This window comes from Rhinoderma darwinii, chromosome 1 (genome assembly GCF_050947455.1).
Source record: "Rhinoderma darwinii isolate aRhiDar2 chromosome 1, aRhiDar2.hap1, whole genome shotgun sequence".
In the NCBI taxonomy this organism is placed as follows: domain Eukaryota; kingdom Metazoa; phylum Chordata; class Amphibia; order Anura; family Rhinodermatidae; genus Rhinoderma; species Rhinoderma darwinii.
In genome coordinates, this window is record NC_134687.1 from 41,658,501 (window position 1) to 41,676,221 (window position 17,721).

Below are 17,721 nucleotides of genomic sequence, written 5' to 3' on the forward strand. Positions count from 1 at the left end.
GTATATTACGCTCGTGTAAATGATGCCTAAGGGTGACACTGTGCCCTAATCAAAACCCTGCAATATTCCTTTCAAATGAGTGCTTTCTCAAGCTGCTTGAGAAAGCCAAAGACCAAAAGAAAAATCTCCCAGAGTATGGATTAAATAAAAGGAAAAATTCCTTTTGTCCAACCCGTAACCAAAACTCAAGAGTATAGGGGAAAGGGCAAAACCGGAAGATGGAGCAAATACCTGCTTTAAGTTCCTTTTTATTGGTCAGGATCTAGCGAACCATGGCTGGGTCTAACGCTTCATGAAGGCAGACACCAGACCCTCTCCAGCACGCTGATATCAGCTCCTATCTTGTATATTATTGAGTGCTGATAAATGACGGTTCAGCATACCATGCCTGTCTTTACCCTGAGGGGTGAAGTGAGGAGGGCTATTTAACCTCTTGGTGTTTTTATCAAGATGTGGAAGTTCACTCCTCTTGTGCTGTCATTAGGATTTTTTTTTAAACTGAATTACCGGTAAGAAGCAATTCTATTTTTATTTTCCTTTTAGCCTATGTAGCTGTATTTTTACGCAGAAAAATGACCCCAAATTATGTGGAATTCATGATGGTGCCTGATAACTTAACCAGTCATGTGTCAAGCACTTGACTCCCTTGGTGCCCAAGGCATCTCCGCTATCCAGTACTCCTGCATATGTGCATGATCATCAGTGCCAGTGCTAGAAAACTAATGCCATGGAGCCTGCCACGGCACGCGCACACGCACACACGCGCACGCAGCCCCCCAGTGTGTAAGTGACTTCTATCTTGTTATTTATAGAGCTTCTTGTTCTTCATCTTTCTGTATCCTTGACTTGTGCTGCCATAAAACTCTCCTCAACCACATTCAATTTTACAGCCGACTGGTGTAGACTCTTCAGAGAAGTGTAAAATGAGAATGCGGCTTCTTCTATCTGCAGATAAATGACACTCCGGATCATTGTCCTGTATCGGCGGATCCCTCCAGCAACATTTCATCTTTTAGCTTCTTGTGTGGTCGGGTTTACTTAGCTGACCTGGCATGAAATAAGTGTATGCGATTCATATCTACGTATGACTATTGGTAGGGAGAATGAGCTAGCCCAGAAGCTATGTCTTGTGTGTAGATGTATATTGGCCTTCAGAGCTCATAATCATGGGTTAATGATGCACACTTATCATTTTCTTGTATCTGAGGAAACAATATGACCGGGGTGAGTCTATCATGTGGCAACAGATACAGATTGTCTTTCAAGAACATTATGGTCTAAACAGAATTCTTGAACGATTTGTACTAATGACCAGTTATGTGTAGAAAATAACTGCTTGAATGGGTTGTTTTTTCAGAAGCTGTCCTTCCTAACGTCTTGACTTTTCCATAGTTTATTGTACTCCATTCATAGCGTTATGTTTTCTGATCATTTTAACTGAAAACCCTTTTTTTTTTTTGAGGCATTGTTCTTCTACGCCAGATTGTTCATAATGTTCACTTTGTACTTTTATCATGTACTTAAAGGAACACTCCAGGCAAAACGTAAACTGTTATGTCTGGTAGACTGAGGGGGAGGAGCATGACACAGGAATTCATAGAACATCAACTAGAGAATCCCTGTGTCGTGCACCGCCCCCTCAGGCCCTGCAGTAGGTATAACAGTGTGAGAAAACTTTTTCCAGTGCCCTCTGGATCTCTGCGGGTCTGGCTACTCTAAATCCAGGCCATCTGCTGTTATCGCTCATGGAAGCCGCGTCTGTCCAGACATTTACCCTGCAGCGGCCGCTGCCAGGTAAATATAGTCTTACAAGGTTGCCATTGAAATGAATAGGCGTCCATATAATGCTTGGCTGGACCATGTTCACTAGATTTGCTCTCTGTTCTCTTGCATACAGACGTCCATATGTCATAATAGAGCATATGGACAGCGGTTGTCTTCATAAGACAGCCCCTTTAATTGTACTTTTTGTCCGTCTTCGGTTTATATACTTTTGTTAAATATGGGGGAAAATCCCAGCGGAGGACATGGAAAAACATATTTCATTGATCTGGACACCGCCTCTTGGCCAGAAATTATGTTCCTGGGAAAAATATACAGATCCTCTAAGGAGCCCCTAAAGCTATAGAGTCCCTGACCTGCAAAAATACACTTCAGTATTTATTGACTACTGATAGATTTTACAAGCTGTTTTTTGTTTTGTTTTGTTTTTTTTTTATAGTCATGTGTCCAAATATACACGTATGACAGACACTGAACGCGACCAGATTGATCAGGATGCACAGACCTTCATGAGAGCGTGTTCTGATGCTATTCAACAACTTAGAACAGAGGGTGAGTTCTCAACACTTGTAAAAGTTGTGTCGTCTGTTTGCCGAATGTTTGTCTTAAAGAAGTTTTCCCATAATTATTATTTATCACTTAGCCACAGGATAGGCAGCTGGGCCCCCCACCGATCACGAGAAAGGGCTGACCTTTGCCATTCCTGGTACCCCCATAGGAATAGAGCAGTAGTGCCGAAAATGGTGCTTGGCAGCCCCATATAAATGAATAGAGCAGTGGTGGAGCATGAGCACTACCGCTTCATTTTCTATGGGGCTACCAGGAAAGGCAAGGTAAGCCCGTTCTCGTGATCAGTAAGCGTTCCATCAGCCGGACCCCACCGATTTTAGATAATTATCACCTAGTTTCATCTGGGTACCCTGGTTTCCTCCCACTCTAACAAAATATATTGATGAGGTATTTTGCGTTTTATGGAACTGATATGGATAAATCCTTTCTGTACATATGTTGTCACTACACAATGAAATACTAAACCTAGGAATGTAGGATAAAAGTAAATCGGAGGTCGACAGTGTTGGTCCGTGTACATAATCTTCTGCGTGTCCCTAAAGCCGACGTTCATGTAGAAATCTTGTTGAGAATAGGGAGAATAATTTCAATCTGAACGCTTCCATTTCCGGCTGCCACAAAGCTGAAGGGACGGAGCTTAGCAAAGCTGCGAGACTTAACCAAGTTTCGGGGCATAACATTTGTTACAAACAAAGTCGTTGTAGAAGGCTTCTGCTGCAGCCAGTTGTCTTACAGCCAGACATATAATTGTGAGACGGAGGAGGGGGGAATGGTTGATTTTCTAGGGTATCTATTGTAGATTTTTTTTTAAAATATATTTCTCATTTATCCAACCATCACAATGGTCGGGTCAATCAATTGTGTAGTATAAGTAGCATTAATCACCATAGTCACCAGCAGGATGTATTTACCGCATCCCAATATATATGTACCGTATGTCATGGGGACTGCACTGTAGCGGGGCCCTCGCAATCACCTGTGAGAGGATGGCTGTACTTAACGGCCAGGTTCGAAGAAACCTCTGACCCATTAGGCTTCGCTATTAACCTCCTTTAAGTACCGCAGTGGGGCCTCTAAATTATCCCTACATTTCTTGTTTAAGGCCACAAAGTTTTTAAGGAATGTGGCAAAATCAAACTTTGATAGAACGCAATTTGTAGTATTTGTCACTTTTTAAATAAAAAATGTATAACATTGACAATATGCACACCACTTTGGATTTCACACGGCAAGGCAATGGGCCTTAAGTACAACTCCTCTTCCGTGTTTAGCTTTTCCTATGTATCTTTTTTAATCCTGACGGTGTACAGACATGGATAACATTTATTGGATACTGTCCAAGAAATAACCAGTCACATACACTTCCTTTTCTTTATATCCTTATATTTCTATTCCAGCTCTGTGAATTTGAAGAAACCCATTTTACACAGAGCAGTAAAGGGCATCTGGGCACACCGGGTTATACGAAGCAATTATGGACTATTTTGTGAATAGTCTTCCATAACAATAAGCAGTTTAAAGAAAGCAATGCAGTTGCCTGTATATGGATCACCGTTATCTAGCGGACTCCTCAGTATTCCACTCATGTAACTATGTAGTAATGAGAAAATACTTATTGATACGCCCAATGTCTTCTTCATTCATGCAGATTTATTGTTCTTTTGCAGTGGAAAGTTTCATTTTACTGTGACATGAAGGCAGAATTGCTACAATATCTTTACACTTCATATTAAGATATAACTTATATAATAATCACGGATAGAAGTATGATAACATTTCAAGATATAGCTATGAAACTATATATCACGATATTACTATGACCTCATACAGCCATATGTGATTATCACATCATATCTGGATATAACCATATCAGGATAGGAGTATGGCATCATATAAGGATGTAACGTCAAACCAGCAGATAACTATGACATGAGATATCAGGACATGACAGCTCATGAAATAACTGTGACATCATATCAGGCTGTGACGTCATCATATCTGGACGTGAAATGAACACAATATATCAGGACATGCCATTTCAGGACATAACTATGACATCGTGTACAAGGACAAAACATCATATCTTGACGTAGCTTTCATATCATATCAGGATAGAACTATAACAACCTATATCAGGACAGGACATATCCGGATATACCTATGACCTATCAGGACATGACATCATATCCGGACAACTGTGACCTCGTATCAGGATATAACTATTACGTCATATTTTCGGACATAAATGTGACATCATGTAACAGGATGCGACATGATGTCATATATCAGGCAGCATATAAGGATATAACTATGACCTCATATTAGGACAGAAATAAATAATAATAATAATAACGCAACATCGACATGAAAAATTTCATGTATCAGGGCATGACATCCACATCATTTTTGAGGAAATTAAATTGTAAGACTTATCCGGACATGACATGTCATTCAATAACCATAAAATGATATCAGGACATGATCTCCTAACATAACTGTGACATCCTATCAGAACTTGACTTTGACATAATGTACCATGACATAACATCATATTTGGGTATCACATCATATCTTGACATAACAGTGACATATCAGGATAGACCCAAAACAAAGCGGGCCAATCACTAGTAACCGCACAACCACTGCACAACCCAATGAGCAAAATATTAAACGTTTATTATGGCACATAAACACACATAATTAAAACGCCATATAGAGTAGTATCCAGGCCCGGTCTAAAATGAGACACGTGACCAGAATAAAATACATAGATACACACTAGTCCCACCCAACGAGAATCAATTATGGTAAAAAAAAAAGTGCAAAGCAGCAAACACAAATCGAACATATACATATATAAAGTGCCATATACAATAGCAGCTGTGGCTACTAGGATCTCAAGATGGAAAAGCCTGTACAGGGTAAAGCAGCTGGCTAGGCACCAAGTGTGAGGCTCACCTCAATCCCTTCCCCATGCGTATTGCCGCAGGGTCCCGGCTTCCTTAGGGGTTTGCTAAAAGTGTGGATAAATCAAGGATTTTTATATGGGTAGCTGCAGGTGTAGTCTATATAATAGGTGTAATAATTGATGGTTAATTACCACTAAGTCAGCATGTGTCCCAAGTATCAGCGTCTGCAGTCTTGGGACACATGGTGTTTTTAATTGTGTGTTTTTGTGGCATAATGAAATAAATATTTTCTTTTTTTTTTTTTTTTACTCATTGGGTTGTGCAATTACTAGTGATTGGCCCGCTTTGTTTTTGGCTTATTTGTTGCACATTCTGTGTGCCCACTGTACGAATATTTGGAAATAACGGACACCATTTATCAGGACCTGACATCGACATCATGTATCCGGACATGACATCATATTAGCATAGAAGTATGACCTCACATGATAACTGTGACATCATATATTAGGACCTGACATCATACAGTATATAAGGACGTTTAAAGCAAGGACACACGTGTAGCAGTCTGCACATCTAAGTATGAATGAAATCACTTTATCACCACAATACAAAATCCAAAAGTATAAAGCAAAAAGACAAAATCTAAAAACACTTAAAAATACACAAATGTGTGCTGGACCCCAGTCCTGTCCCTTGGTTAGGCCACAGGTTGATTAGTTAAGGAAAAAAAGGACTACACATTTCCTTGCTTTAGACCTTTTTATTATGTTTATTGCACACGTTGACTGGCACTCCAATATCAGTTTGTGGTGTCCGCTATCCTCTTTATTATCATATATCAGGACATGGCATCATATCCGGATATATCTATGACCTTGTATTGGGAGCAGGACATACTGTAATCATAGGACATAATTACGACATGTCATAACACCTGTGACATATCAGGACATGACATCTACATCACACATAAGAACATGACATCATATCATGACAGGATGTCACAGTTATATCAGAATGTGACAACCTATTAGCATGTAACTATGACATCATGTATGAGGACACAACATATCCGGGCATGACTTCGTATCCCGATACTACTGTGCCATAATATTAGGACGTGACATTGACATCAGATATCATAACATAACATCCTATGTCAGGACATGACATCATATATAGTAGGACATGACCTCCTATTAAAACATGGCATAACTATTACATCATGAAGCAACTGTGACGACATATCATGCATGACCTGACATATCAGGACGTGATGTAAACATCATATCCAAACGTGATATAAACATCATATATCAGGCATTGTTATTTCAGGACATAACTATGACATCATATATAATGTCATGTTCTGATATGATGTCCTGTCTTGAGAGGACATGACATCATATAACTATGACATTGTATCAGGTCATGACATCATATGATGACATAACTGTGAGATCATATTAGATCGTGACATCATATCCGGATATAACTGACATCTATGACATCGTATTAGGATATGTCGTAGACCTCACATATCAGGACATGACCTCATATCCAGATATAAATATGACATGTCATGACATAACTGTGGCATTGTATTAGTACGACATATCAGGAAAAAACTGTCAGGACTTGACATTGTAATCTAGCTATCATCATATCAGTAAGTGACATCAACATCATATCAGGATATGACTTCATATCTCGGCTACTGTGTTATTTCAGGATAGGCCTATGACATCATAGAACATAATTATGACATCATATACTGAAAACTGACATATCAAGACATAACATCAGGACATGACATCAAAGAGTATAACTATGACATGTCAGAACTTGACGTAACTGTGGCATCGTATAAGGATATGACATATATGAGCATATGACATATCAGGACATGACATCATATCCGTATAGAACTATGACATTGTATCAGGACATGACATCAAACCAGGATATACCATAACTATTACATCAAAGAACATAATTATGACATTTCATGACAAGTGTTACCTCATAAAACAGGACATGACATTATATTTAGGATATAACGATTACATTATATCAGGACATGACAATATAAATGTGAACATCATACCAGGACATGACGACATATCATGACATAACTGTGGCATTATATCAGGACATAACATCATATGAGAACATGACATATCAGGACATGGTGTCAAATATCAGGACATGATAGCTGGAAATGACATGTCAGGATATAGCTATGACCTCATATAACATGACATCGACATTTATGTATCAGGACATGTCATTTCAAGATATGACCTCATATAACGTTATTGTGACATCACATCGGGGCGTGACATCGACGTCTCGTCTCAGTCCATCATTCATCTAAACAAAAAAAATAATTTCCTTTAATAAAGGTGTACGTAGCGTTTAACTAATCCACGTGATCTCCCGAGTCTTGATTTTTGGAACACTTCTTAAAGTACACACTTTTAGAATACCCTACCTTCATCTCTGCGCACAACTCAACTGCTGACACACAAAACGCTGCATGTGCATGTACCCCCCCCCCCCTCCTCCCCAGAAGTCAACAACTCCTCCAATGCACGATGCGGACCTGTCACTAAGTTATAAAAATTGAACTGGTTATCTGACTTGAGCAGCGCGGTCTCCCTGATTTCCAGCGCCATTATTTTTTTTTCCTGGACCCTTTTCCAGAAAAATTTCCCACTTTTGTGTTGGTGCCCTATATGCTAATTTTCTGTTAGACAATGGGGCAGCAGCAAAATATATTTTAGTTTTTATTTCTATCCTCTTTATTTATTTTACAGAATTCAACAGAAAACAGGACACCATAAGATGTTGCATGGACTTTGCATTAGGAGTGGTGAATTAGAATTCTAATATGGCATGCCTGGGAGCGTTAATATAGCAAATTATTAGAAATTTCGGACCATCAGAAGTAGCTTTAACTGACGCAGTGTCCTGCACATAATAATCGTAATAATACGATTATTGTATAAATCATTTTTCAAATCGAGAGGAAATGTGGAAATGCTGCTGCCGTCATAGGACATAGTAATGTAGCCCCGCGGGACTAAGCCGTAACAACGAACGCCGATCAACGAAATGGCTCATTGATCGGCACTCGCTGCTTTCACAAGGATCTATGATCTGTACTGTATGGGGACGAGCGATTGTCACTACGATCACTCGTCCCCATACATTTCCATCATGTCGGCAGCACGTCTCCCTGTTTACATAAGGAGATGTGCTGCCAGCGAAGATATTTTGTGCTGCATAAACGATACGATCAGCCGATGAATGAGCGTTTGCTTGTTCATCGGCGCTTTGTTTACACAGGGCAGGGATCGGGAACGAGCACTCCTATGAACGTTTGTTTGCCCGATCATTGGCCCGTGTAAAATAGACTCTCCCCAGTGTTCAGTGTTAATCTCCATCATAGACACTGAGCTCTGAGAATCGCTCACTTGATCGTTTCGGTGCCAGTAGAGTAGACTAACCGGGCCGATTGCAGGGGAATGCGGGGGCTAGCAGGAAAAGAAACCAGCGCTGCAGCATCTGATGAGCTATCCAGCTTGTTTTATATATTTTAGAGGTGTCACCGTTCCCCTTTAATCACCTACTTGCTGATGTTTTTGGTCTATTCAGTTCTGCTGAGTATGTGAAGATACAGTATACATATATACATATATACGTAGGCCTAGACCTAAATGGCATGTATGAACTTTGCTCAATTGGAAATTGTATTTTTAGAAAATGTTGTGTCTGGGTAAGACTTTTAGCTACAAACATGACTTTTAATGCATTTTTTACACCATATTACGCTTTGATGCAAAATTGCACGGGGACGCCCAAAAGTGTAAAGTGACCGGTAGCATTTCTACAATGTGTAAAGTCATATATATGTATATATAAATATATAATGTCAGGGGGTATAACACTATTTGTTTTTACATTTATTTTATAATTCAGGTTTTATTTCTTTGTTAAAAGTGTGAAACTTGTTGTGGTAACGAAAGTGCTAATGTATCCAGTTACAAATATCAGTCTACTAGATCTATAAATATGTTTCTGTCTGCAGCATGTAAGGAGACCATTTCTCCTCAAGTAAAAGAACACAGACTTGCCATCTTGGACTTCATTGGAGACTATTTAAAAAGTAGGTCAAGTTTTGATCAGTCACCAGACAAATGTCTCTATTTTCGGGTATCTATAAGTTACGCCAGTAGTTCTGTTCGAGTGGATTTGATTATCTGAGAGCGATCACATTACCCGCTCAATTACTTTTTTTTTTTTTTTGTGTGTAATTAGCGAGCAGGTCAGGTGATCTATTTCAGCCATTCAGCAACTTGGGACTCCTTTCGTGGGTACTTACAGATGCCCTTGTATATAGGGGATAAATATCTGTACATTTGTAGTTCCTTTCTAAACTTTAGATCATGATCCTGTAATTGCTGTTTCATGTTTCTGTGCAGGAGTTTGTAAACTGTACTCCGAGCAACGAGCCATCCGAGTGAAACGCGTGGTTGACAAGAAAAGATTGTGAGTATCGAGTCAGACATTTTTATGTATGTATGAACTTTGTCTGTGGACTCCAGAACTTTATCTCAAGCACCGCTGACAGTATGCATAGGCTTGAAGAGCCGTTCTACTCATTGCTATAGCCGACAGCATAGTAAGCGATACCATGTTAAAGGGGTATTGCATCCATTAACATTAATCATCTATGCACAGAATATTCGTTCGGGGTGGACTTCCACCTATTGCTAGAACAAGGGACCCCTATCCTTAATTTCTTGCCACCAAGAATGCCGTAGTAGGAAGAAGCTTTATGCAGCTGTGGCCAAACGTGCATATGAGTGAGAATACCTGACTGTTTGCATGCTTCCCATATAGTTAAATGGAGCGACCACGGGCATACTCCGCCACCTCTCCAAACGACTCCTAGCGGTTGGACCTCTGCTAATCTAACCTTTTATCACCTATACCTTGGAGAGGTGACACATTTGAATGTCCGGAATACCCCTTTAAATCATAAAGATATTAAAACGATCAAGTTAGCTAGATACTGATTTTTTCATTCTGAACGTCACGCCCATCATACCTTGATATAGTACACAAATTTCAAACTTTTTTATTATTTTTAACGTCAAGAACTTTGACACATTCTATGGAAAACTTGAGAATGTTGTTGGGTTGAAATTGAGTGCAAGCTACGTGATCTTGGGTTCTCCACATTAGACTATCCCTCCTTGTTAGGATAGTCCTTTGACGGTAAGCCAATCACAGTGACTGTTTTGCTCGGGACCTCCAGAGATCCGTTGTAATCTGTGGGGAAACCTAACCGTTAGTGTTCAATTTCCCTGCAGCGCCACCACAGGAAAAAAAAGGGTTTATCCATGATTTTTTAATATCAGTCGCAGGGCTGGGGATGGAATAACTTTAAAAAATGGCCGATACTCACCCCCTCAACCGCCCCCGCTCCAGCACTGAGGTCACGTTATCTGCCGCCATTGATGGCAGCATCACCACTGAGGCCAGCGATTAGGCTTCAGTATCACGTGATTGCTGCAGGAGCTTTTAGGACCGGAGCTGTGAAAAACAGGACCTCATTGCTGGAGCAGGGGGCACTTAACAGGTTTTTTATGTTATGCCATCCTCTGCTCTGCTGCCAAATTATTTTTTTTTTTTTTGGGAAATTCTTTCTTTTCATGGCCGACAACCATATTTTTACATAATCTAAAAAACAAGAATACAGCAAGTACAAATGGGAAGATGAAACACATAACCAAAAATGAAGATGCATAACATTGAGCCACATATTGAGAACCTCTCTGGAGGTAGAGCCACATATGTCATCTCCCACGTGTGCTGATTAACATTCCCCTATGTGTGAAAGGAAAAAGAGAGACTATGCAAGATAAAGGAAGATGAATGAAAAGGGAGGAGGAGGGGGCAACACTCCCCACCGAGGAGATCCAGCACCACCAAGGAGAAACCATTGAGGGTTATCAACCCACTTCCAACCCACCAAGAATGTCTTTATAGGAGTCAGTGTCCTGGAACACTATCCAAGGGGACCACGTGAGGCAAAACCTAGCGTGGGTGTCCTGAATGCTTGAGGTCAGGTACTCCATGTGCATTAGATCGTTGACCTTCGAGACCCAGAGGGACAGAGTAGGTGGGGAGGCGTTTTTCCATCTCAGTGGAATGCAATGTCTAGCGGCTATCACTAAAAAGTGAAGCAGAGAGCGTTTGTAGATATTTGTTGGGATGTCACAGTGATGGAGGAGGAAGAGAACTGGTGTCTGTTACTTCGGAGATCACTCTCTTCACTCCGTCCCAGAATTCTGCGAGTAGCGGACAAGACCAAAAGGTGTGAAGGAGGGTACCATCGTCCCGCCCGCATCTCCAGCAGAGAGGTTAAACGGTCGGGAAAATACGATGTAGGCGGACCGGGGTCCTATACCATCGCGAGAGCAATTTAAAACTGGCTTCTTGGTAATGCGAGCTGATCGAGGTTTTATGAGCCAAGGTAAGGGTGCGAGAACGTTGACTTTCGGTGAAGTTGATGCCCAAGTCCGCTTCCCACTCAGAGATGTAACCTGGCGGGGGAAGATCCGGCGGGTTTAGAAGGAGATGGTAGATCGTGGACAGTGTGTGACGAGCTGTTCCGGAGCCAACACTCATCTCTTCCAACGGGGATCTGGACTCTTGGAATAAAGCCAGAGACGATAATGAGGAGAAGAAATGGCGGAGCTGAAATATGCGCCAATGGCCCAGAGGTTGGGGTTCCGGCAGTTGCGACAACTCCGACAGGGAGAGCCATTCCGAGTTCTTAAGGAAGTGCTGCCCTAAATATACCAGGCCCGGAAGACTGAATCTGTCAACCCGGATGGGAAAGCAGGGTTCCCCAGGATCGGAGACATGGGGGAGCAGATAGGCAATAGGCTTGTTCGGACCTTATGAAGAGAACAACATCGCAATGTGGGGCTGATAGTGGGATGTTGGTGAAGGGATTTAAGAAGTCCGCGTTGCAACCACGGAACCACCTCAAGAGGGGCCTCCGTGAAGCTTTACTCAAGACCCACCCATGACTTGGAAGGGGCGTGTCTACACCAATCCACTACTCGCGCTAGATGAGTTGCTATGTAGTACGATCGGATGTCAGGAAGTGCCAGTCCCCCCGTCTCCCGTGACCGACACGAGCGCTCGACTAAGGCATGGAGGCTTACCATTCCAGACAAAGGAAATTTGTATAGAGTTGACTGCTTTGAAGAACGAGGATGGAATTGCTATAGGCAGAGCTTGGAATAAGTAAAGTAGTCGAGGAAGAATATTCATCTTAAAAATAGTGCAGCGAGCCATCCACGTAAATGTGCCCCCCATCCATCTGGCACAATCCGCTTTCACTTCGGTAAGAAACACCGGGAAGTTCAAGTTAAAAAACTCCTTAAGGTCCGCCAGGATGTGTACTCCCAAGTACTTGAGTGCCCCCGAGTTCCATTTAAAGCTAAAGGATTGTTCCAATGTGCGTAGAAGGGAGGAGGGGATGGAGACATTCATGGCCTCGGATTTGGAAAAGTTTATTTTAAAATTGGATAAACTGGAAAAGCGACGAAACTCCTGCATCAGATTCGGGAGGGAGATGGTCGGGTTGGTCAGGAAAAACATGTCATCTGCGTACGCTGCAACCTTGTCAACCCGAGCTCCCACTTCTAGGCCCTTAATGTCCGGGTTCGCTCTGATATGCCGTAGGAATGGTTCCAAAGTCCGGATAAAAATCAAGGGGGATAAGGGGCAACCCTGGCGGGTCCCGTTATGGATGTTGAATTCTTCAGAGAGGATGCCATTCACACGTACCCATACTTAATGAAAGTACCCCGTACAACACATTTGTTGGCCTCCCATAGTACCCGTGGATTCGTATCTGAGGAGGTATTAGTGTTGAAGTAGTCGTCGAGCGTGCGTGTCATATCAGAAGAGACCAGGGAATCCTGGAGAAGCGAGGGATTAAGTTTCCATTGGGATTGATGCAGTATAGGAGTTTGCAAAGACAGTGTGACAAGGGCATGATCAGAGAAAGAGATTGAGTCAATGTCGGCCGCCTGTATGGTTGGAAGAGACCGGTGTTTGACAAAGAACAAGTCAAGTCTGGAGTAGACATCATGGACAAGTGAGTAAAAGGAGAAGTCTTTGTCTGCTGGGTGTAATAAGCGCCACGTATCCACAAAGTTATGTTCGTGAAGCGCGCGTTTAATACGGCGCAGCTGAGAGTGTGGAAGGACGCAAAGGTGAAGATCTGGGAGTCTATGTTCCCCTTGACTAAGAGCATTCGCCCCATCACATCACTGCGAGAATCCAGGAATTCCCACGGTAAAGAGCGGGAAAGAAGGATACTCGTCCCCCTGGATTTCGGGTCAGGGGAAAAACTATGATAAGCGTGAGAAAACCATAGATTAGTCATCTTGAAGGGTTTCTGCTCACTCGGGTGCGTTTCCTGAAGAAAAGCGACGTGTAAGTGTCTGCCCTTCAACAAGTTAAACAGAATGGATCGTTTCCCAAGTCCATGCAGACCCTTGACATTCAGAGAGCCTATCCGCAGTTCTGTCTGGGATTGACGTGCCATGTCCCCGGCGGGGAGAGGGGAGGGGAGAGAGGGCAAAGAAGATAGAAGCGAAAGACCAAGGGGGGGGAGGAGAAGTAGACAGAAAAGGGGCCCAAAGGCCGACTCCTTAGCGGTGTTGAAACCTGTGGAGAAAAAGTTAGTAACAGAACGGGGATAGGGAGAACCAAAGGAACGGAGGGGGGGGGAGCCCCATGCGGCAAGCAGCACAATAACATAAAAAATTCAAACTCGTCCGGTACCCACCGAGAGATGAGTAAGGGAGGCAACAACACTTTATAGACTCTGGCTCTGCAAGCAGTGCCATATGAACAATAACAAGATACCCTCTTCCCGAGAACATTAGTAAATGAACACAGAGAATACCAAAGCAATGTTATCGTGCAAGTGTGATATCCAGCAGCTACCGTTGCCTAAGAGGAGGACAGTAAAGCTAATAGATCCTTTAAAAGGTAAAGAGGGGGAGGAAAAGAGGAACAATTAGATGTCAGTCGGGGGAGGAGGGAAATGGCATGGGAGAGGCGGAAGAAGGCTGAGAAAGCAGGTAGAGGCATATACATCCATTACCCCATTAGTGTACCCGTGAGCCAATCTTATATCCTATTAGTTAACAGGAAATTAATTCAGCCCTAAAAAATACATTAGAACAGCCTGATATACAGTAGTGGAGACTGGTGAAGTAACGCTGACAAGATCCATTCCACTGCGCCACACCCCGACAGATCACCAGTAGGAGAGCGGGAGGGAGAGGGAGGGTAGGGAAAGGAAGGGGGAAGGGGATCATGAACATACTATGCAAAAAGACATGATGAAAATGAGGGGGGGGGGAGAACGACAACAAGGAGCAAAGGAAGGGTAAAATGTAAGCCTGCGTATATCTACATTTCTGAGGGTAGCTATGGAATCGACTGCTGCATCATGTATCCCATGGGAGTCTCAGCGATCCGATGTAGAAGTAGCAAGGCAGCTCTCAAAGTTCCGCTGAAAAACAAAGACCCACTCTTTGGAGTGGTTGTAGAAGGCACCTGTAACAGAGAAAAAGAACCACTAGGCACTATAGGAGACATAAAGATACTAGGTGCAGTCAATGCGTTGCCACGTGGTCAAGATGTAGTCTCCAGAAGGCAATCCAGTTCAGGCCTCCGGAGGTAGCAGCATCGACAGGTCCGGTTGAGACCTCGGTGACTCTCGGTGCAGAGGCCTGATGAGAGGTAGGCTAGGGCGCCTATTGCGCCGATGCTGAGGTGGTTCAGGCCGGTCCAATGCCAACCAATCCATTATCGGAAACGGCTCAATCTGTAGGAAACTGAATAGGGCATCCAGATCCGAGAAATGGCGTAGGAGAAAAGTAGATGCGTCTTTCCTGACGACCACGTGGAACGGGTGTCCCCATCTATAGGTGGCTCCTGTCGCTTTAATCTTTTCCAGTAATGGGTGTAGGAGACGTCTCATGTAGAGTGTACGAGGGGAGACATCCGGATAGACCGAAACCCTGCAGCCATCAACAGATACCGGTCCATGTGACCATGCTCCTCTGGCAATTAACTCCTTGTCAGAATAGTAATGTAGGCGGCATAGGACGTCCCGGGGGCTTGATGGGTCGTGCGGGCCGGGTCGGGAGACTCTTTGAACACGGTCCAGTAAGAATGTAGCGTCTAGAGGTCTATTGGTGACCGTATTAAAGATGGCGGTAATCCTGGTCGAGAGATCATCTCTGAGGCCCAGATCTGGGAGGCCTTTCAGGCGAACATTGTTTCTACGGCCCCTGTTTTCCTGATCATCCAACTGGAGTGCTAGGGACTGCATGTGTGTTCTGTTAGAAATGGCCGCCTGCTCCAGAGCTAGCACTCTGCTATCAATAGAAACCGTGTGATCAGTGGTATTAATCCTAGTGTCCACCCTGTCCACTTCTTGTTTTAAAGCAGCAATGTCTTGTTGGTGGGATTGCTCCATCCTAGTGACCAGGGTATCTAAATCCTGTCTGGTGGGGAGAGCCTGAATCAGTGCCCTAAGTAAATGTAAGTCCGCATGCAGGGACGGCTGCAATGGCAGATCCTCTGAAATATTTGGCAGGGGCACAGTAGCTGACGATCGCACAGACAGGGAAAGGGCAGGGGACACAGGCGGTACCTCAAGAGTAGTGACTCCATTCTGTGGTGCGGTCGTGTGTCCAAGCGTGTAGGAGCCTGCTGGCATGCTCAGTGTGTCGTCTGGTCTCCTCGTGGCAGGCTGCTGAGCAGAGTCCGCCATGACACTTGGAGGCGTCGGAACAGCTTGCGACGCCGGAAAATAGCGCTCCATGCTGGCGCTGCGCGTCTGAGAGCGAGATAAGGAGCGGGAGGGTGTAGAGCCTAGTCCCCGACGCTTTCCGGGCATCTCCTGCCGGTACAAGACGGGATCTAACTGCCTGTTACTCCACAGCCGCACGGAGCTCCCCCAAAGCACGTCTTCACTCCGCCATGGCTAAGCCCCGCTCTGCTGCCAAATTTAAAAAGTCCTGGATAACCCCTTCAACACTTCACAATGCCCATTTATATCAGTAGGTTGTCTGTGTAATACAGGACAGGTCCTCCACAGCCATCATTCTGAAGGTCTTCACAAATATGCCATCATTTCTTGTGGTGGGAAAACCCTTTATTGCAGTGAGACTTGTGGAGCCGCAGTCTAAGCCTAACAAACCTTGGAAATGTAGACCTAGATTATCTCCCGAACCTATGAGCCACCTTTTAGACATCTTCATTTCGATAGCAAAGACTCTCTAGTCTAGATCCGTGCTTCATAAAAATGTTTTGCCAAGTACCCCTCTACTCAAATAAATAACGTCAAAGTACCCCAAAAGCTATGATCATATACTGCGCATTAAAGGCTCATCATGAGGACAGTGTGCGTGCCCCCCTAGAGACATGGCATGTACCTCCAGGGGACCCCGACCACAAGCTTATAACCCTCTGATGTAGAATTTTACGGCTATTAATAAGTTCTTATAATTTTTCAGATGGAATGAAGTAAGCCCATTATCCCTCCTCGCTTCAATACGCTTACCAGACCATGACCGTGTAAAATAAAACATAAAAAGATATTATTTTTATTAATGGACGATATTCAACATCAAAAAGATTCCCTCGGCAGAACATTGAAATACGCGTTTTGCCATTTTCCCATAGGGTATAAGCGAAGACTTAATGTGATAATTAGAAAGGCTTTTATCCCGGTAATAGATTTTCTTTTGTACTGGGGCATCACAGGCGGTTTGTTCCTTTTCAATTAAAAACTATTCTGTTCCATAAATGAGATAATAACAATAGGAACGTGCAATTTAATGGTGAAGTCCAATATATTCCAAAGCGAAATAAATGCGGTAATGTAAATCTTTCATTGTCTGCCAACCTGCCTGATAATTAAAAAATAAATGCATGTGCATAATGTTTATCCCCTTTTTACACGTGTAATAACCTCACAAAATTATATTATGTTGTGCTTAATATGGCTCATTATTTTAGGTTATTCGTGCTGGGCAGCAAGTAATACTCCGCACTTTACAGACTCGTATACAAAATGCATGGATTCGATTGTCAAAGGATTTATGACAACCACCTTATATTCCTCAAAGGCCTCACGCACATGACCGTAAGGGTTTTTACTGTCCGCAAATACGGATCCGACGGCTACGGATACACATCCGTAGCCGTTCGCAATTGCGGAAGCGTCCATAGACGTCTATGGGTGTTTCTGTACCACAATTGCGGACATGAATGGGACATATTCTCTATTTTGTGTGTCATTTCTACAGCCCGGACACACATCCGTAAATATACGGAA

At 43.0% G+C, this 17,721-nt stretch overlaps 1 protein-coding gene across 2 annotated transcripts in view; it reads left to right on the forward strand.

Annotated features, from left to right (window-relative positions):
- STX18 (syntaxin 18) overlaps window positions 1-17,721 on the forward strand; it is a 141,801-nt gene that overhangs the window by 87,709 nt on the left and 36,371 nt on the right. For both annotated transcript variants that reach the window (XM_075858031.1, XM_075858023.1), the window contains exons 3-5: window positions 2,222-2,334; window positions 9,358-9,435; window positions 9,752-9,818. In XM_075858031.1, coding sequence (XP_075714146.1) covers window positions 2,222-2,334; window positions 9,358-9,435; window positions 9,752-9,818 — 258 coding nt within the window. The remainder of the gene's footprint in view (window positions 1-2,221; window positions 2,335-9,357; window positions 9,436-9,751; window positions 9,819-17,721) is intronic.